Source organism: Wolffia australiana, chromosome 15 (genome assembly GCF_029677425.1).
Source record: "Wolffia australiana isolate 7733 chromosome 15, ASM2967742v1".
NCBI classification, from domain to species: domain Eukaryota; kingdom Viridiplantae; phylum Streptophyta; class Magnoliopsida; order Alismatales; family Araceae; genus Wolffia; species Wolffia australiana.
The window spans coordinates 465,535-485,980 of NC_135849.1; the positions used below are offsets into that span (position 1 = coordinate 465,535).

The 20,446-nt window shown below is 39.2% G+C and overlaps 2 protein-coding genes across 20 annotated transcripts; both read right to left on the bottom strand.

Annotated features, from left to right (window-relative positions):
• Nucleotides 1-400: 400 nt before the first annotated feature.
• Nucleotides 401-3,488, bottom strand: LOC144712739 (NAC domain-containing protein 17-like). Its single transcript, XM_078587035.1, has 7 exons — nucleotides 3,178-3,488; nucleotides 2,780-3,057; nucleotides 1,682-2,029; nucleotides 1,279-1,605; nucleotides 1,107-1,214; nucleotides 917-1,024; nucleotides 401-829 (listed from the first exon to the last, which is right to left on the bottom strand). The coding sequence occupies exons 1-7, from the start codon at nucleotides 3,380-3,382 to the stop codon at nucleotides 503-505; spliced, it is 1,701 nt and encodes a 566-aa protein (XP_078443161.1). The 5' UTR covers nucleotides 3,383-3,488; the 3' UTR covers nucleotides 401-502.
• Nucleotides 3,489-11,324: 7,836 nt separating this feature from the next.
• SDG25 (SET domain protein 25) lies at nucleotides 11,325-20,165 on the bottom strand. 19 transcript variants are annotated; one of them, XM_078586882.1, is made up of 21 exons: nucleotides 19,948-20,165; nucleotides 19,262-19,466; nucleotides 18,724-19,174; nucleotides 18,459-18,581; nucleotides 18,031-18,321; nucleotides 17,668-17,946; nucleotides 17,346-17,579; nucleotides 17,176-17,257; nucleotides 16,763-17,097; nucleotides 15,936-16,389; nucleotides 15,096-15,493; nucleotides 14,892-15,014; nucleotides 14,744-14,824; nucleotides 14,585-14,638; nucleotides 14,339-14,490; nucleotides 13,577-13,728; nucleotides 13,201-13,296; nucleotides 12,681-12,747; nucleotides 12,420-12,601; nucleotides 11,806-11,890; nucleotides 11,325-11,688 (listed from the first exon to the last, which is right to left on the bottom strand). In XM_078586882.1, the coding sequence occupies exons 2-16, from the start codon at nucleotides 19,306-19,308 to the stop codon at nucleotides 13,707-13,709; spliced, it is 3,126 nt and encodes a 1,041-aa protein (XP_078443008.1). In that variant the 5' UTR covers nucleotides 19,309-19,466; nucleotides 19,948-20,165; the 3' UTR covers nucleotides 11,325-11,688; nucleotides 11,806-11,890; nucleotides 12,420-12,601; nucleotides 12,681-12,747; nucleotides 13,201-13,296; nucleotides 13,577-13,706. The 19 variants fall into 19 exon arrangements, with proteins under 19 accessions (XP_078443008.1, XP_078443007.1, XP_078443005.1 ...); XM_078586881.1 differs by lacking the exon at nucleotides 11,806-11,890; XM_078586879.1 differs by having other exon boundaries at nucleotides 11,325-11,890.
• Nucleotides 20,166-20,446: the final 281 nt, after the last annotated feature.

Below are 20,446 nucleotides of genomic sequence, written 5' to 3' on the forward strand. Positions count from 1 at the left end.
AGAGAGGGAAAGAAACAGAGAGAGAGACAGAAAGAGGGAGGGAGAGAGATAGAGAAATAGACAGAGTTAGAGAAATAGAGAGAGAGAGAGAGAGAGAGAAAAAAAAAAAAGAGGGAGAGAGAGAGAGAGGGAGAGAAACAGTGACGGAGGGAGAGAGAGGGAGGGGGAGAGAAACAGAGAGAAAGAGAGAGGGAGAGGGGAGAGAAACAGAGAAGGAGAGGGAAAGAAACTGTGAGAGAGAGAGACTCAAGCTCTCGGTGACAGGGGATGACAGGTTAGAGCGAGAGAAAGAGAGAGTTGCCTCTCTCTTAACAGTTATCCGGTTGGCTTCAGGTGGAGAGACAGTTCTCGCCTGGGCCAGAGAAAGTGGTAGAGAGGCAGAGAGAGATGGAGACAAATAGACTGCAAAATTTCACCTTGGATTATTTTATATTCATCAGGCCAATTTTTAGGCTTCAAAATACAGAGCCAGCATATCTCTGGCAGCAGGGCGTTGACCAAGCTAGGAAGAAAACACTCTTCCAACCAGCGCTCTAAGGGTCTTGACCATGACCCCAGCAGTCAACGCCCAGAAAACAGCTCCCATCGCTACCAGCAAGGAGATGAAAAGAGCGCTCCTCCCACCGTTACGTCCAACCTCGCTACGCCTGCTGCCATGGTTGACCTTGAAGCTGGAGACCCGCTGCAGGGTCCGGCCGACAAGCTCACTCTCCAAGGCAAACGCCGGCCTGGCAGGCACAGCATTGACTACCATGGCAGATATGGAACTCAACCAGGAGCTGTTGCCTTCATTATCATCATTGCCTCCACCATTGCCGCCTTCATGAGTCTGTTTGTTTGACAATAATGTGAATACAGTTTAGCCATGGCCAAGATCATGAGAAGAACCTCTGAAACAGCAAGAATTGTCAATGACCTGTTGGGGCATTGACCAGCCGGCGAGCTCGTACTCGTAAGCAAGAGCAGTCCCAGTAGCCACAGACCCGGCATCATCACCACCGTTGCCGTCACAACCGCCACCTTCCTGTGGAGTGATGGGCTACAAAGTTTGAGACCGGGACAAGACCATGAGAAGAAGCTCTGAAAGAGCGAAACTCGTGACCGACCTGTCGGGGCATTGACCATGCAGCGAGCTCATACCCGTAAGCAAATGCTGGTCCCCAAGGAACGGACGTGCTATCATCAACAATGCCACCGCCACCACTGTCGCCGACCTGTGGAGTTTTCTGGGTCAGTTTGAGAGCAGAAAGAGAAGCTTAGATAAAACGAAGTGATGACCTCTTGGGTTGTCGTCTGCGCTGGAGACGGTAAGGCCCACAACGGGCCATGGTCCCAAAGCTGGGTGGTGGAGATGTGGGCCTCGCCATGGTCCTCGGCAACTTCTGATTGGAGGATGGCATCCAAGAATAAAGTGTCTTCCAATTGCGGAGAGAAGACAGCCATGGATGGGCCCACCATGCCTTCCAGGTCAACAATCTCCAGGAAATCGTCCGCGCAGTCAATGAACTCTGCTGCCTCAGAATCTTCTAAATTTTGTGAGACAGGCGGCGGCGCTTCATTCCATGACTCCAGTCCATCTGTAGTTGTTGTCACATTGACAGTGGCCTGAAAGATGGCAGATTAAGCCAAAAAAGGAAATTTACATAAGATTAGATGATAGCTGAGTGGAATCAAAGTTGACCTGGGATGCTTTATCCAACATGTCCAATCTGTCGGGACTCAGAAGCTGAGAGGAATCTAATCTGAGATCGCTGTTGGTCTGAAGGAGCAACAGCTCGAGCTCGGACACGGGCGGAACGCTACATTCTTCCTGATTCTGGGCATTACCAAGAAATTCTAGACAGAGAGGGAGATTGTCTGCCCGAGGTATGATTTCTGCAGCATGTTCAATTCCAGTGACTGAGACATCCACTTGATCGTCGTCATCAGCATCAAGCCATGCCTCTTCTCTGAAAGGCGCCCCGTATTGCTCCCCATTCTTTGGACCCAGGCCACTCTTCTCAAACAACTTATAGACTGCAAAAGATTCCTGCATTTGGAAATCCATCATGAGAGATTAGGATGAAGGAATAGAGTTAATTACAGCTGAGAACGAGAGTGATTAGGAGTTCTCCTGCAAAAGATTCCTGCAACTGGCAACCCATCAAGGGGTTTTGGAAGAGGGCAGAGAAAGAGAGAATTATGAACGATAACTAGTTGGACTGAAAAGTGATTAGGAAGAGAGTATGGAGCTTTTTAGAGAGAGAAAGAACAAGAATTTTGTGAGTTATTAGGAGCTGAACTGCAAGGAGGGTTAGGACAAGGTTATATAGTTTCTTAGAGAGAAAGAGAGAAACTTGTGATTAATACCACAGAAGGCGGTTTGGATGAGAGGATGGAATTTTTATCAGAGAGAGAAAGAGCGAATTTGGTGGGAGATTTGAATTTAAAGCTGCCAAATATCCTGCAATTGGCTACCCATCGAGGGGGCTTAGGATGAGGCAATAGAGTTTTTATGAGAGAGAGGGAGAGAATTACGAATGATTAGCACTTAGGACAGCTAAATATCCTGCAATTGGCAACGCACTAAGGGGGTTAGGATGAGGGGATATAGTAATTTAAATAGAGAAACAAAGAGAGAGAGATAGAGAGAGAGAGATAGAGAGAGATATATAGAGAGAGACATAGAGAGATAGATAGATAGATGGAGAGAGAGATATCGATAGAGAGAGAGAGATAGATATAGAGAGAGAGAGAGAGAATAGTGAAAGAATAGGAGTTGGAAGAACAGTCTAGTCACCTGGGCATTTCTGACGGAGGAAAGCTCCTTCTCCTCGATGGTGTACTCGTGCATGACCCAGTTAGTGCGCTCCCCCTTCGGAGCGCGACCGCAGTAAAACACCAGCGTCTTCTTCATACCCACAAGGCGCAAGCGGTGATAAACAGCCCGATCCTTGCCTGTCGTCTTCCAATACCCGGCCTCTGTCGCCCTGTTCGACCTCCACCCATTTGAATACTTTCTATCTCTCGGGCTGAAGAAATACCACTGCTTATCCCCCGTCTGCAAGATCGATCGCCCTGTTCCAGATGAAGAAAATCAAAACACGACCCATAATTCAGTTGAATTGGAAGAAAAATGGGTCTGGGTTCGATTCGATGATAGAGAATTCGATGCGGAGGAGGAGCGATCGATCATACGGGGAAGATCCCAGGGCTCGCACTTGTACACGTCGACCTCGCCGATGGCGTCCATGCGGATCCGACGGCGGCCGATCTTCCTCTTGAGGTAGTACAGGACGAGTTCCTCGTCGGTGGGATGGAAACGGAAGCCGGGAGGCCAGCCGGGTCGCTTCATATCTCCTCCGTTACTCTGCTCGGCGCTGCTCTCCGGCAGCTCCGCCATAGCCGTCCTTGCCCAGAAGAGAAGGCGACTTATAGAGAGAGAAAGGGAGAGATAGAGAGGACTAGAGAGAGAAAGAATGCTCCTTGACTGGAGGACTCTACTGGGGAATGGAGGGAAGTCTCTCCTCTTTCTCCATTTGCGCCTTCCTGGAAACCGGAAACTTGCCCAACCCGGGTTTAACCATGGTTAGAAGCCTGAGTTTGACCCACTCCAGTGGAATGGTACCAAATGAGATTATGTGATGATGGTATAGACCACAGTTTGATGATTAAATACTTCTTTTCTGATTCAGAGCAGTGTAATGCAGGAAACGGCTGGTTTATGGAAATTAAGAGCATGGGGTTTGTGTTATGATGTTCAGATTCAAAACCATAGTCTTGCATCATTAAACCTGCCGTGCCTCGTATAAATGAATAAATGTGGGAAATGTGACATGGATTTTGTTTATGATTTGTATGCCATGCCATGCCCTTTTTATGAGTGGGCCAGTGGTGAGGGTGGATCATGGGTTTTTGGATATTATGTTAAGCTTCAACCATTGTCTTGCATAAACCAAACCACCCCTTTGTTTATAAGTGAAACGATGTGGAAAAAGTAAGCGTGGATTTCTTTTACTTTTTGTGTCATTTTCTCCTTAACTATTGAAAATGGATCACGTGTTTTATTCAGTAAAGATTAAAAACTGTGTTTCTACATCACTCAACATATCATATTTAAATGGGTCATGTATTTTTACGATATCATACTGAAAACAATATTCTAGAGTTTCTCAACCTGGGATGCCTCTGATGAGTGAATCAATGAGGAAAAAGAACCATAAATTTTATTTGTAATATGAGATTCAAAATCATGTTCTTGCATTAGTCTTAATGTCATATCTTTTTGAATCAATAAATGTAGAAGACAGTCCATGAATTTTATTTTTGACATGAAACTGAAAATTGTATTCTTGTATCACTCATCGTGTCATGTCTTCTATGAATGAACCAATATGGAAACTGTATCATGGGTTTAGTTTTGATGTTAAGATCTGAAACCATATTTTCCATCACTCAACCTTTCATGCTTTTATCTGTGAACTTATGTTGAAAATAGATCATGTATTTTATTACAATATCACATTCAAATATTGTATTTGCATCTCTCAATTATTCGTGCCTTTTACGAGCGAATTATTGGTGAATACGGAACATGGATTTTGGTCATGATATATGATTCAAAAAATAGTATTGCATCACTCACAATGTAATATCTGTAATGAGCTATTCAGAATTCAAAATGGAAAATGATATTTTTTTCATAATGTAATATCTGTAATGAGTTATCCAGAGTTCAAATCATATTTTACCACACAATCTGTTTATGTAATAGATCACAAACTTTGTTATGTACGATTCAACACTATGTTTTGCAACAATATACCTGCCATGTCTTTTGATTGAATAAATGTGGAAATGGACGGACTTTCAGTGATGTCAAATTCAAAACAATATTCATGCAATACTCAACATTTGGTTTTTTGGCGGACCTTTGGGTGATTTAGAGTCTAAAATAGATCATGCATTTTTCTTGTGATATTAGAATCAAACCTATGTTATTAATCAAGGCTTAATGTCGTCTTTCTATGGGTCATTCAGTGTTATTTTTTTCCTTATGATCTAATGTTCAAGTCCATATTCTTGCATTACTAACACGCTTATGTACTATATGAGTATGTGTGTAAAATGGACTGATTTAACCCAGTTGATATGTTAAGTTGAAAATACATGAGGTGCTACGCCATATTGCGTATTTCAAATGGTACAAAGTATTTCATCAACTCTTTCATTGATTTTTCCTATCTGTTTTAAAATTTATGTGTTTTCTCTCATCTCTAAAGAACTCTGAGAATGAAGCAGGCCATTTTCAAGTGTAAACCCTTAACCAGTCATCCTGCTTAGGACTGATCCATTTGTAAATCATCAAAAGATTTCCACTGTCTTTCCCATGGGGTTCATTGAATCATCTTTCCTTGAGTCTGTCTCCTCTTTGATTGAGGGAGGACAAGCCCATCTTGACCACAAAATTGCGTTTGTGGACATCTTGACTACATCCAGGATAAAATCATTTGCAATTATGTGATTGGGATATTGTAATTGTAAAAAAGATCACCCTATAGCCATTAATATCATTGGTGTCTCATGTTTAAAGACTATTTACAGAACTGTGAAATGAATCAACCTGGTACATATTTAGGTATAAAACCATCTCGTTATTCATACAAAAAAGTTCATAGAAATCTTCCCCTAAAGAGCAGCTACCATTGCTCCTTAGTGCCTCAACACAAATGGTTAAGGGATCAAACATCCTCATCAACACAAATAGTCAAAGGGATCTAAAATATCCTATTAATATGAACATTTATAATACATATTAAAGATAAGTGATAACCATAGTTGATGTCATCATAATTGACAAGTCATTAAACAAGTCCTCATACTTCAGTGGGGTATGTGTTTGTTACTTATCAGATTCTCATTAAGTCTTTCCTGATTGGTATGTTTCTATTATGGGTTTAGTTTATCTCTTACTCTCTTGGACATTGACTACGTAAATATTCTCTTTCTACTTTTTCCTAGGTTATTTTCGATGATAGCCTAGGTCGTCACCATCCTGCACACCTCCGCCATACTATCTACCTCATCAGGGCATATCCACCTCATCTTTTTTGCACCAGTGATGATAAATCTGCATCTTTTGGCCCCGCTTCGTTGCTCACTGCCCTGCATCTAATACCATACCCGTTGCATTCTGCAATAGTATTTCATTTATCTGATCCACTCCACTCATGCCAACAGCGCCTAGCTTTGCTAAATCACCAGTTAACGTATTTAAATATAATTAATTAGAATTTCTCACTATAAAAATCCCCAAAATCCAAAAAATTTCCCATAAATTTGGATAAATTAGGTTAATTAGAAAAAATATTTCTCTGCTTCCAAAAATAATTTTAAATAAATTTTTACTAGTTTTCTTTCATTAAATCAGGTTTAATTCCTAAAATAAATATGAAGATCTAAAAAATAGAATTAAAGATAAGATTGTGTTGTTTAATACTTTATCCCTTGAGATTTGACTCTTTCTCACCCTGTGCTTGTAAGGAAAATCCTAAATATTTTTCCATAAGCTATAAGCCTTAAATGGCATTTCTATCCTTAATTTCTGGTTCATCAATATGGGATATGAAAAATCTGTACAACTTGATCATGTGCATGTTAATCCATGCATTATAATTGATATGATAAGGAAGATTGGAAATTCACAAACTTTATAACCTCTATAGTTTAACAGCACAATTAAAAAACATTTCTCATTCAATTATAAATCAGGAATTATATGGTTTTATATACAAAGAGAAAGAAATGAATGAGCCTAATGGGCCACTCTATCACCCCCCTTAATGTTGAGTATAAACATAGAACATGCTTAGTTTGTCATACAAGAAATCATTGGATACTCCATATCCGGTCTTAGCGAGAATGTTTGCACCTATATAGACGAAGCCACATGAGGAGTAGATATGGCACCTTTCAACATCTTTTATCGAACATAATGATTATCAGTATCCTTTTACTTCTTAAAATTTTAGGGTTGTTTGAAATAGAGACAACAGTTCAGGTATCATAATGCATAGGCATGGATCACAGTTTTACCCATTTGCATGTCACAGGACGGATTTAGATGGACGAGGTTCAATGTCCTAGGTACAGCGATCAAATAAAGTCTCATACTATCTGTGCATTACAGCATTTCCTTATTTCCTTTCACATATGATGGGATGACCCTAATGACATAGACAAGCCAAAGACACAAAAACTAAAATATAGAGAATCATTAACAACAAAGTTAGAGATAGACTTAAGAGTTAAATAACACTTACCCTCAATATGGAAATGGTAAGATCTATTTTTGAGGATAGATAGTGGCCCATGTAGATGGATTTTTCAAGGGGAGGAGTATGGGGGGCTTGTGTTGGATAGTGGTGGTGTCATAGATCATGATGGCATTGAGGAAAAACAAGCCTATTCGAGGATGAAATAAGCAGATATGATGGTGGGGAAAGTTTTATTTGAGCAGAGAAACTGAATAGAGACGTGAAGGTCACACTGTTGCAGACTTCAAAGCACATACTATTCTCAAGGAATCTTATATTATCAAAGGTAGTATAGAAATTATGGTAAATAAGATAGGAATGATATCTCTTCGATGTTTCAGGATTGACAAAGAAAAAAACAAAGAAGAGGATAAGGAAGATGAAAAGGAAATAATACCCAAAAAGGGGCAGTATAAATGTAACTAATAAATATGGTGTTATTCTCATAGCCCAAACCAATCTGTCATCCTTATAAGCAGATTCTAAAATACATAAAAGGTAAAAATGTGACATGAGAATTAAGGATGCTTGTAATTCATTGATTGAAATGAGATTAACAAGAAATTTGAGAATTGTGGATCATCTTTGAGGAAAACATATTGTGGTTTTTTTCGACATGATAAATGATTGGGAAGTAAATGACGTTCTGGAATATGCCAGATGAGGATATGTAAAAAATAAGCTATGCATGTCACCTTCTAAAAAGTGGATTGACACCAACACACAATAGCCCAGAAAAATTGGATTTGTGATTGCACATGTCGGCTCACAAGAAGCTGATTGGATACCACAACCTAGGTCCACAAAATCAGAATGATGCTTGGCCAACTATGTTAGTAGCAAAACATGGTGCGCCAACAATGGTGCCTGAGCATGACGCAAAAAGGGCCAGTTGATAACCATAAATTTATACTAGCATTAATGTGCTACTTTTACTTATTATTGATGAAGATTATGTTGGGTTACGTGCCTTGGTTCAATCATGAAAACATGGTTTCCATGGATGCGAAAGCGTGTTCTCGATTCTAAATTGATCTTTAAAATCATACATCATATGTCCTTATGGGAAACTTGTTCCACCCTTAACTTTCCCACTCTCATATTGTTCTGAAGCCGTTCACGTGCAATGCCTTGATAAGTATCTACGCAGAAGTGTTGCTCTTTGATCTCCACCTCTTCTTCTTTAACTCTCCTTGAAAATCTTGTAGATCTTCTCACCATGAAGACACTCTCCTAAGTTGAGTGGAGAAGAGATCAGAGTGGAGAAAGGGGGGTCTCTCAATTCTGGCTAGCTTGGGTGCTTGAAATGAGTGCCCCTTCCCCTATTTATATTTCGCTTAATTTTTTCCTCAAAAACCCATTAAGTAGAATATATTCACCAATGTTCTTATGATCTTTATGCATATGAACCTCTAGGCCCATGTATCATTCTAATTAATAACTTAAGTGGCCCAATAACAATTATTGACCAACCTTATTAATTAATTATATCAACATATTGATTAATGAACTAAGGATCAATTTAACAAAGTTTTCAGCCCGTGGGGTGTCAAGCTACATCTCGTGCTATTGAAGATACTGAGCAGTGCCTTCTCCAATGTCCTCAATACGCTGAATAGGGATTTGCCGCATCGTCTTCCTTGAGTCAATCTCCGCTTATACAAAGGTTGGATGATATTGTCTTGACCACTCAATCCTCTCCGTGAGCTTCTTACTACGCCTGAGCTATGACTTGTTTGAATCCCATGATTAGAGGCTCTTAAGTCGTAGTCAAAATGTAGTCGTCCATTCATTGGTGTCTCAGGTTAATGAATCACTTATACAACAGTGACATTAGTCAACCTGATTGACATTTACATTTAATACCATTCAGGGATTCTTCGTATCAATTTAGCAAACTCTTTCTCCAAAGAGCACCTACTATCTGTCCTTAGTGTCCCCACACTAATAGTCAATCGGCGACATATACTTTTGATGGGATTTCTGGCAAATATATATTTAACGAATAATGTGGGCATTAAGGTATCAGCTTAGGAGAGCCTTACAGGAAAATATATACATCTTGCTTCATGTGTTCCCAATCATCTCTTGCCCCGTTTTAGCATATTCATGAAATGAATAAGTTAAAATGTGGGAAGAGACAATTGGAATGTCAACGGAAACACACTTCATAAATGGAGAAGGGAATACACAAGGATTTTCATGTAAGGCTCTCCTAAGCTAAGACCTTAATGCCCTCTAAGAATCAGTAGCATTTTGAGGAAGGCAAATCATAAAGGAAATAAGATGATATGCCTATGCTTCAGTTTAGAGGGAAGTCATTTAGTTTTTTCCTGACCATTGGTCACGCTCTCTGTAGTGCTATCTTCTATGGCTTTGACTAACTATGAAATCAAATTTTTCAACATTGAGAGTACTATCATTTAATATCATAGGTGTAGATAATTTTTCAAACTTTGCCAAGGTTAATGATGATGTAACTTATATATTTAGAGTCTAAGGTTGAAGTTAATCTTTTATTCTGTGGCTTTGACTAACCACGCAAACAAATTCTTCAACATTGAGAGTACTTTCATTTAATATCTTATTCAATGAACTTAAATAAAACATGGTGGTGTGATTTGGCTTGACGTCCACACAATATCCATCAAATTATATAATAAACACATATTATTTATTGAAAAAATATAGACTCAATAAAATGACTCCTTAGTTTTTAACTTAAATCATTTTTATATTTTTTGATATTTTGATACTACCACCAGTTAACTTCCTTGAAGTCAAAAAGTTAATATCTTGCATTTTTAAAAATATTTTGTTAAAAAAATTTATTATCTGAACTTGGACTTTGGTGTATGAAATGATAATTTTGGAGAAAAAATGGGTGAAAAAGAAAACCCAAGCCACAAACTAAACATGAAGCCCAAGTCATAACCTAGACCAGAAGACGAGGCCCAATACACAAAAGAGTAAAAGCCTAAATCAAGAACAGTTAGAAAGTAAGTCAACTGGTGGGTAAAGTTTTATGGATATAACCAAATTTGATATGTGATACATGGGAGACAAAATTTGCAAGTTTAGGCAAACATCAGTTTCCACATGTAACCCCTATTTTCACCACTACCCTACGTGTCTATTGTGCCCCCAATCAAAATTTCATCCTTAGTTGATCCAAACACCCACAGATTCCACACTCGCTGGATTTGACAAGGTCATCTGAGCCCAATTGTGAGTCCACTCTGTTGTTCTAACCAACCAATTGACCAAATGAAACATCTGCAGACCAAAAAAAATTCTGGCTGCCAACACATGCCAAAAAGGTCCTGTCTGCCAACCCTCCATTCCGAACAAGAACCACTACTAAATGCTACAAGAGTGCCAGCAGATGGATATTTCACTCTATTTTTGCTTTAATTAATTTTAGACATTTTAAAAAAACTAAGAAATATATAGAGTTATAAAAAATTAGAAAACATTTATAATAATTTTGTTTTTTTTTACTAGTTTCTTCTATTTGAAAAATATTTGATTTCATATATAAGAAAGTAGTAAAAAATGACATCCATAGATAACATCCAAATCAAATTTTGAGGGGAACTTGATTTTTTTTCATCTGTCAAGGCATGTGAGAGGCTCTACTAAAGGAGATTGAAAATCCCAAAAGCTATACTTCAAACTCATGCTCCAACATTGGTTGTCAGCATAAGAAAGTGCTTCTGGAGACTAAATCCTTTGTTCAAACTTAAATTTTGGTTACATTATTCTTCCTTGATTCAATTTCTCCTATTTGTTTCCAAAACTTCAAACCATACCAAAATAAATGGAACATTAAATGACTAGATTACTAAAGAGCATCATTATGTTGAGTTTGATCACATAAAAATCCTTGGTTTGGACTGCTTTATCTATTTTTACCATGATACTTCATGAGTGAACCACTGTTGTACCAGTGGCTTGTGAGGTCATATGTCTGTTATACCTAGAACTGAGAGGACTTGGACAAGTAGAGAGAGAAAGTAAACATAGAAAGGAACATACAAACATGGAATGCATATATGAAGTCCAATGATGCCTAAAAAAATACATCATTAAGAAAATTCTCATTTTTTGTTCCTTGGTTCTCCATAAGATGGACAAGGTTGTGGCAGTGGCCCATGATGCCATCTTGTTGCTTCACCTAGATCAAAATAATGTGTTAGAAAAGTGCAGAGAGAAAGTTGAACGGGAAATAAATACTGAGATGGGGAGGCATATAAGAAGCTAAGTGATCTGGGCATATGAGATGATACACATGTAATTAAAATAGAAAAGATAAAAGAATTTTTTTTTTAATCCCTGGTTTCTCAATGAGCTGGGCAGGTTCTTTTTGTCAGTGGTCAACCTGTTGCTTCACCTGGCCAAAAAGAAAGGATTAGGAAGAGCAAATAGACAAAGTTGACATTGAAAGGGTATAAATAGTTGGGGATATATTGATAAATTTTAATGGAAGAGATGGTACTGATATTATTACATAAAATAAAAGAGACAAATAGTTTATTCCTTGGTTCTCCATAAGCTAGACAAGGTTCTATAAATGGCTCATTTTTTCCCTTGACCTAGACCAAAATAAAAGGTTAGGAAAAGCAGAGTGAGAAAGTAGCAATTGAAAGGGAAATTACTACATATCTCACTAATTATAAACAAAAAATAATCAGTAATATTTAATTTATTGGTTATCCATGAGGGAAACTACTCCTTCACCAAGACTCAAGGAAAGGTTTGGCCAGAGAGAGCAAGTAATCATAGAGAGGGACTTGAATATAGAAATGGGATGCATAGATAAGATTAAAGAGGAGATATAATAGGCATCTCATCTTGTTTTAATTTTGATCCCTTTGTTCTCTATGAGCTGACCAACTTGTTGCTTTACCCAGACTCTAAGAAAAGGTTGGGAAGAGCATTGAAAAAGTGGACCTAGAAAATGAAACTCTAAGTAGAGATGTGGATGCATAAATATATGCATAGATGAAACTTTGAGGAGAAGATACACCTCATTTCTTTTTTTAAACGACATTTTTTTATCTTTATTTGATGGCTCTTCATGAACTGGCCAAGGTTGTCCATCAGGTCAATTTGTTGCTTCACCTTGACTAAAAGGTCTTGGACTTTTATGGTGAATTTAAATGAGCTGACCATGGCTGTTCAGTGATCCTCAAGGTCAACGGTTTGACTATTAGTCATTCACGAGCCTGACTTATAGGAATGTTCGTAAAAGAGGGGCTAGAAGACGTCTGGGCCTTGGTGGTCGTTGACAGAGTTGACTGCATCTGATTCAGACAGAACATTAACAAATTTGTAAAGATCGGCCTTAAAATGCAAATGTTAAAATAACATTTGTTTACTCACTAAATTCATCGCAAGCTCGGTCGGAGACCCAAGACAAACGGTCAACGTACTCTTATCATGTACCAACCTAAGGATTGAAACTATGAGGTTCATTAACTGCAAGAAAGATTCATAGATGAAGTTTTTCTTTGGTAAAAAATAGAAATAGGAAAAATAAAGCAAGTATTTTTGTCCTCCGCAGAAAAAAGATGTCCGCTATCAAATCTTGTGTTATTCATGGTATATTATTCTGACGAATCAAATCGGAAAGGAGAAAAGGACTAAATCGTCTAATATGATCATTTTGCTTGATCTATAAAAAATTAAATACATTGATATTTACTTGTACATGGTGTCGCATGCCAAGTGTGTTGTCTACTTCCTAAGAAAAAAATGTCAGCTATCAAATTTAGTATTATTCATGATAACGCTGTGACGAAAATAGACATGAAAACAGGAAAAAGAGAAAGTCCTCCTCAATGAATCATTTTGTCTGATCAGCGTATAAAATAATAAAAAAATTGATCAATATTCTTTTTACATAGAGTCGTATACCAACGGATGATCTCCCTGGTGGAAAGGATCAGGAGTTTGAACCACCTCAATCATAGTTCCACGTCTACCTGACATTATGATCCTGGTCAGAAACAAAAACGTGTTACTCCAGACAAAATGAGCATTAATTCAGGAGAAAAACAAGCAAGAAAAATGGAGAAAAGAGAGAAAAGCCGACAGTATACAAGAGTTTCTATATAATTTGTATGTCAATATTAATCTTGAGCTCATCATTGAAGATAGTAACCGTTCAAATGATGGTTCAACGTCAATTTCCGTTGAAGAAGGGGAGAAGAGAGACTACCAAAAGCATAATTACTATAATTATATAATTCAAAAAAAAATAATTACTATAATTACACCTTTACAAGTCAGTTCTCCCGTCACTGGAGTTGCCAGCGCCTTGGCCATGTCTCCACAGATATTCTGGCAAAGGCATCCGTGGAAGTCCGAAAAAAATAATAATTTCATCAGCCAGGGATGAAAGTTGTCTCAATTCATTGACCCGCGACACCTGAAAAAACAATTAAAAAAAGCATTTAAATGACAATTGTATGATTGCAAGAAGTTAAATATAACTAGGATTCAGCAATCTGCTCTGATCAGCCAGACCAAGATCAAATCAATGGATTAACGATCGAACAGACTCGACGGATGATTGGATCAACCAAGAAAATCGATTGACTCTGCAAGATTGAGATCGAACTGAGCTAACTGATCCGATCAAGAGGGCGAAGATCAGATTGATCAGTTTGATCAAGGAGGCTTACAACAGAAAAATACACACGGCCAACCTTGTTGCCAGTGATGAGCCACCATGGTACACACACAGAGGGAGAGAGAGAAAAAGGCAGTTTTTTATCCTTATTGACTGACTGACCGGCCTTATCAATGATTGGACCGATCCATGGTCGATTGACGATCTGATCAATGATCCGATCGATCCATGGTCAATTGATGATCTGATCAAATATGGATCAGTTTGATCAAAGATCAGATCCCATAGGTCAATACAATCGATCATTAAATCTCAATCACAATCTAAAAAAGATAACTTTGAAACCCCCATCAATGAAATATAAGAAGCAGAGATAGATATGACTTAGAAATCAAGAAGAAAGCACCTTTGAGACCCGCAGTTGCAGGGTATCTTTTTCTCCTCCAAGGGAAACTTATAATTGTATGTAATCTCCTCGCCACAAAGTATCAGCCTCTTTGCATAAATGAAGATCTTCTTTTCACCATCCACGGTTATCACTTTGGTGTAACAGTTTGGCTGGAAAGATGAACGAAGTACCTCAAAACCAACAATCATTGAAACAATTCCATTCATCCATCAGTAAGCGGCCACCACTTTTTGATTAATTTACCTCACAGGAATGATTAATAAACCTTGCCACACCACCACGCTTTGTCGCATCAACCTGTCACTCATTAAAAAAAACCGCCAGGAAAAATAACTACTCATTAGCATAAAGAGGAATTGTCATTTTGCTATCAACTAATTATATGCAATTGCAGTTGCTCACCACGTAACCATCATCTAATCTGAAAAGGTAGCTGCTGCCAATGCCCATCTTCTCATAACGACGTTCACGAATATCTGAAATCTACTCAAAAGAGAGCAGATTAGATTTTATGTGTGAAAAGGGAGAAAATACAAACATCATTACAGACCTGTCGACGGATCAGCTCGCCCACATATTCAATCACAAAGTCTTCCGCCTCGATTGGCTCAAGGGCAACCAAACCCCAGTCATGGATTTTGCTCCTCTGAAACCGCAGCCGTTTCTTTCTTGCCTGAAGAAGCAATTGAACGAGAAAACATAAAATCAAAAACCCGACCAGGCTATTTCTTCATGTGATTCTTGTTTGAATTACCGTAAGCTGGGTGACTTTAAGAAGCTCAGAGCCTTCTGCAGCCGCCAAAAGATTGCGGAGTTTAGCCCTATTCGTCCTTGCAGAACTTTGAGACGACCAAGATAAGGACTGAGAAGTGCTAGTTTGACCAAGTTGACCACTGAGCCACGGCCTGTCTCCAAGAGACGCCTTCTGCGACCATTGACGCCAGTCCCATCCATTTATTGATGACCTGGCACAGCCGTCTGATAACGGAGATGGATTCAACAGCCCAAAATCTAATGGCTTCGACTTTCGGGGTTTCAATTTAACTTGTCTCCCTTTTTCTTTCTTACATGAGGAAGTCTCCACTGCTTTATTGGCCTTACCGGAGGGGCTTTGACCATCTGACATCTTCTTGATCTTGCCAAGCTGCTTTGCTGTATAGTTTGAAGGTAATGAAAAAACATCAGGACAGTTCAGACTCAAGAAAGAGAGAAGACGAGAGAACAAAAACAGGATTAGGCTTTGAAAATGTCAGGACTCCCCAGTCCCGGTCAGGGTATTTCCAGCATTTTTCCTTCTGTAGATCTCTTTGAATGCATTAGCCCTCCCCTAAGGAGGACATACGAGAAGTTATGGTAGCTTTGGCTGGGAAATCCTCCCAGAGAGGGTTCAGATACCAATCCAGGACTGTAACCAGGTTACTTCTATTTCTCTTTTTCTGTTTCCTCTCTCTATCAGTCCATCTATCAATCTATCTCCTAATCTCGACACAAGAGACCTACAAGGGTCACTGTTTATTACTCATGATTTATCACAATCCTTGACAAAATTTGTTAATAATTTGATAATAATAAAGATGATGATGGAGATTCTTACAATCATGTTTGGACATTTTCCCATTTCTGCTGAGTTCTCCCCTCCCGGAAACAGATGTCTCTTCTGATATGTCCTTTGTAGCCGATGAATGCTTGTTTATGTCTCTTATTACCCCATTGGGCGCTGATCTCTTCCGAGATTTTATCATGGATGGAGAAGATTCTGAAGTTTGATTTTTCTGATGAAGACGATTCTGAGCTTTTCTCATGGATGACTGCGCAGTTTTTTTCTTTGGTGGCACACTATGATTTTCAGCAAGACGTTGCAGATCTGTCAACATAGAAAATGGATCTGGTACAGACTGACCTCCTGTTTCTGCCATACCAGAAAGAGATTCAGGTTTTTTCTTGGCCAATCGCTTCTTTCGCACATACGTGTATTTCTCCCTGACCCTTTCTGTCAAACCAGATGAACCGGGGACTTTCTTTTCTTTCTTCTTAGTATTTGAATCTTCCTGAAATTGCAACAATTAAATAAAACCATTATTAGCCTTGAAGGGGAAACTAACATTAAACAGCATTTTTTCCCTGAACACTGTTGTCGGGAGATTAAAAACCCATGTAGCGGTATCAGGTTACCAGCTCAGTTAAGTATTTAAGAACGTGGTACGTACTTAAACCAAAATTAAACATTTCATCGTCACAGGAGAACCTCGCTATCATCATTCAAAAGCCTTCATCGTCACAAGCGTTGGCCATGAATAAGTGAATGACGAGGATGGTCCACTCATCACCCACGCAGAAAAAGTATGGCGAAAACATACAGTAGTGAAGCAAAGCAAATGTATACCAATGACATACACAATAAATGATGGCAATAGAACTTACATCTGTCAAACTTCTCAGTATCAGTTTCCCAGATGCACAGTGCTGGTTAAGGCTTTCCCGGAGGAGATGCTTACTCAAATCTTTAACAACATCTGCATGGAGACGCTGTCGACAGATGGCCAAGCTAATATATGAGCTAACCACAAGAACATCTTTATCCAATTTTGGCGGCCTGAACTTAATTTTATTCAATCCTTCATAAGACATCATATGCTGATCAAGGCCAGGAAGCGAAGGCTCATTTGTTATTTCCATCTCAGTGGTATCTGATTCCCGAAAAGGGAACTCCTCAAAGAATTGGGTGAAAAAAGTGGAAGGGGAAAATAATCCCTTACCTAATACAAGGAAAAAATAATTAATATACAACAAAAAATCCATCTATAAAACCTTTAAACAATAAAACATCATCACACCAGTTTGTGAACGACGAGAAGGTTCCATTTGCAGGCATGGTTGTCGAGTTGGACCTCCATCAGCCCCAGGATCGGTAATACTCTACATTTAAAATAAACGATATGCATTTAGACCAAGGAAACAAATTGGTTATTTGGTAAAGAATCCCGAGGCCAAGTTCAACACTCACGTTGTCAACCATGGGGTCAGTTTCAAATCCAGAAATGTTCTTCAATATTTCCCTTTCTATGATACCTCCGAGGTGCTCAACAAGCGATGATTTTGCAGATGAAAAGATAGAACCTTCCACTTTCAACAAAATTTCTGGGAAATCATCGGTCATACTATTACTCGATCCCACAGAGCCAGGACCAAAACCGGGAGGGAAATCTAAATTGGATACAGATCCTGTTTCCGACCTCACCTGCAGAAAAAAACATTTCCATCATGAAAAGAAACAAAAATATAACTCCAAAGAATTGCTCAGCTTTAAATGAGAGCTTAACACTAACATTTGCGCAGCGGGGGCCGTATGACCATCGTCTTCTTTTGCGCCAGTAGCCACAGTATTCTGTGATAGGATCGTAGCAGACTGCATTCCATGCAATCCTCATACAATCATCATAAAATAATTTGCAGAAAATCGCCACTAAATCGTGGAGAACGTCGATGTTTTCAGAAGAATTTTTAAGGAAAAAGTTGGTCTGCCTGTTTTCAGAAAAGAACGGAACAGAAGAGGGAGAATCTGGCATCGGGGAGGCCCTCTGCTGTGCGTCCTTGAAAACCGCATGCTGCATAATCGTGTAGATAAACCAATCAACGCATGTATTATGAGAAGAAAGAAAAGGTCAAGCTTTGACAAAGCAGTACCCCACCTTATCAAGGGTCGATGACTTTGGTGTTGTCTGCATCTGAATCTTCCTAGAGGCAAGAAACTCGGGTAGCATAGAGCTCACGGTATCATCTATTACGATGCGGCGAGTGGTCTTCATGACGATAGAATGCAACTGGAGAGAAATATCTTCAGATATTCTATCTATGAAGCAGTTAAAATCATGATTCTCTCCATTATTCGTATTGTTGATGGCATCTTCTGATTCCCTGCTCCATTTCTGGATCATTGACATCAGCGTAAAAGGCCCAAACTTATTCTCAAAGTGATACACCTACAGTGAGACATTCAACACGATGTAATGGGAAATTTTAATACACAAGAAGTAACGGAAAAAATGAAGCTGACAACAAAGATTTCAATTAGTTGATAAAAACTCTGTTGTCACTCAGATCCAAGGTCCTTCCTTACCATCAAATCTTCATGAATCAAACTGATCTCTCGCCAGTTATTAAGCTCTGTAAAAGAATAAGGGCCACATTTTGCTCCACTCCCATCATAAAAAACCCAGCATGATTCTTCACCTGGACGTAGCTGGAATCGAGGTATCAGAGACGTAAAACATAATGGGAAAAATAAAGAAACTTTAAACACCAACGAAGTAACATATCAGTCTTCCAACATATATGCAGTAAAAAAATTTAGTAATTATTTTAAGAGTGCAAAAGAATAATACCATTGGAAACTCCACAGAATCCGGAGAAGCCTTACTTCCTGATTGAGCCGAATTAATCAACAGATGGGAATCATCAGAGATATCATTTTTGGCATTCAAAGTCTGCGTTCCTGCCGCAGAACCATTAGAAGTCCAGTAACCATTAAAGTCCCCCATACATTTTAAAGCTACTGGATTCATGAGGCTTCCATTTACGATGGGATAAACAGGCAAATCCTCGGGCAGGAACCCCGTAGAAAGGCCATCACGCAGTTGCTCCTCCAGGTAAGGTCCACACATAAGGCCATTTTCATTTAAATAACTCCACCCGCTGATGGAAATATTTAGAGGATATCCACAAAAATACTTGCTTTGCAAGAAATTCTCCGATGATTGATCCTCTCCTTCCACTGCCATTTGAGATGCAAACTTTTCCTCCTTTTCACAGCCAGCGAGAGAATCTTGATGATCCCTTAACCGCCAAAGTTAAGAGAATGTCAAGATCCAAAACAATTCAGAGGAAATGATAAACGCAAGGGATTTTGGAGAAAAAAATTACATGTGAGAAGAGCAAATTTTGTGAAGATCCTGGAAACTTAGGACCATACTGGTTAGACAAGTAGAGGCATCCACATTTTATTAGATGATATTTTTTTCCAATTTCTTGCTTGAACGTCGTAACTTGATCGCTAACAGAAGACATCAAGAGGATCACCGCCGGTAATGCTGCTTACGCTGGGGGTTTCAAGCCTGTGTCCTGCCGTCTGATGTCGTGAAAAGAATAAAAGGAAAGAGTTAGTATTCCGGAATAAAGAATAGAGTTATTTCAAAGTAAGGTCTCATTTATTGGCTCTCTATGATTCTCAAGCACATGGGTTGCAGTTAGAAATGCAGCGGAAGAATCAGGAGTCAGAACCAATAATTAAGGAAAAAAACCGCCTAGCAGACAGAGGAGAAGAAAAAGAAAAACCCTTTCAGCAATAAAACATAAAAATCCGCGCAATATTGCATTGCAAAAAGGGAACAGAATATTCCGCAAGCCGCAAGAAGATCAAAGTATGTGAATTTCAAAGGATTTTGGAGGAGACTCTCTGAGATGGGGGAAAAAGGGGAAAAAACAATGATTATGATGCCTTCTACCGGCAACATCACAGGGGAAAGGTCTGACGGTCTTGAAATAAAAACATCGAGAAGATGAAGATATTATGAATCAAAGTGGCGCAACATAGCAAACGAAAAGCTCACAGAGTCATCGCCAGACGAGTTGCGCAAAGCAAGACAGTAATTTTCGCGCACATCGCTCTGGTGTATGGTACATGGCAGAAGCGACGGGGTTTACTCGATCTTCAACCGATCGAGTGGTAGCGAATCACGAGGAGAAGGGGCGATGGATTTTCCTCGAAACGGGATATTTCTCTTTGAAGCTCCGTCGGATGAGATCCAAGAACAGGGTTTGGATACCGCCGCCTGCTTCCGAATGGGTCGGCATTTATAATGCCTCAGATAAGTTCTCTGACACTGAAAACTCTCTCTCTCTCTCTCTCTCACTTCTCTCTTTCACTCTCTCTCTCTCTTCTCTTTCTTTCACTTCTCTCTCTTCTCTCTTTCACTCTCTCTCTCTTCTCTTTCTCTCAATTCTCTCTCTCTCTTCTCTTTCTTTCACTTCTCTCTCTTCTCTCTTTCACTCTCTCTCTCTTCTCTTTCTCTCACTTCTCTCTCTCTCTTCTCTTTCTCTCACTTCTCT

Coding starts and splice junctions, on each gene's coding strand:
- SDG25 (XM_078586889.1), bottom strand. CDS start 19,308: ATGGTCCTAAGTTTCCAGGATCTTCACAAAATTTGCTCTTCTCACAT. Junction 19,175..19,261: donor AAAATTTGCTCTTCTCACAT/GTAATTTTTTTC, acceptor TTGGCGGTTAAG/GGATCATCAAGATTCTCTCG. Junction 14,639..14,743: donor GATTAGATGATGGTTACGTG/GTGAGCAACTGC, acceptor AATGAGTGACAG/GTTGATGCGACAAAGCGTGG.
- LOC144712739 (XM_078587035.1), bottom strand. CDS start 3,382: ATGGCGGAGCTGCCGGAGAGCAGCGCCGAGCAGAGTAACGGAGGAGAT. Junction 3,058..3,177: donor CGAGCCCTGGGATCTTCCCC/GTATGATCGATC, acceptor CATCTGGAACAG/GGCGATCGATCTTGCAGACG. Junction 1,606..1,681: donor TGTTGGATAAAGCATCCCAG/GTCAACTTTGAT, acceptor GCCATCTTTCAG/GCCACTGTCAATGTGACAAC.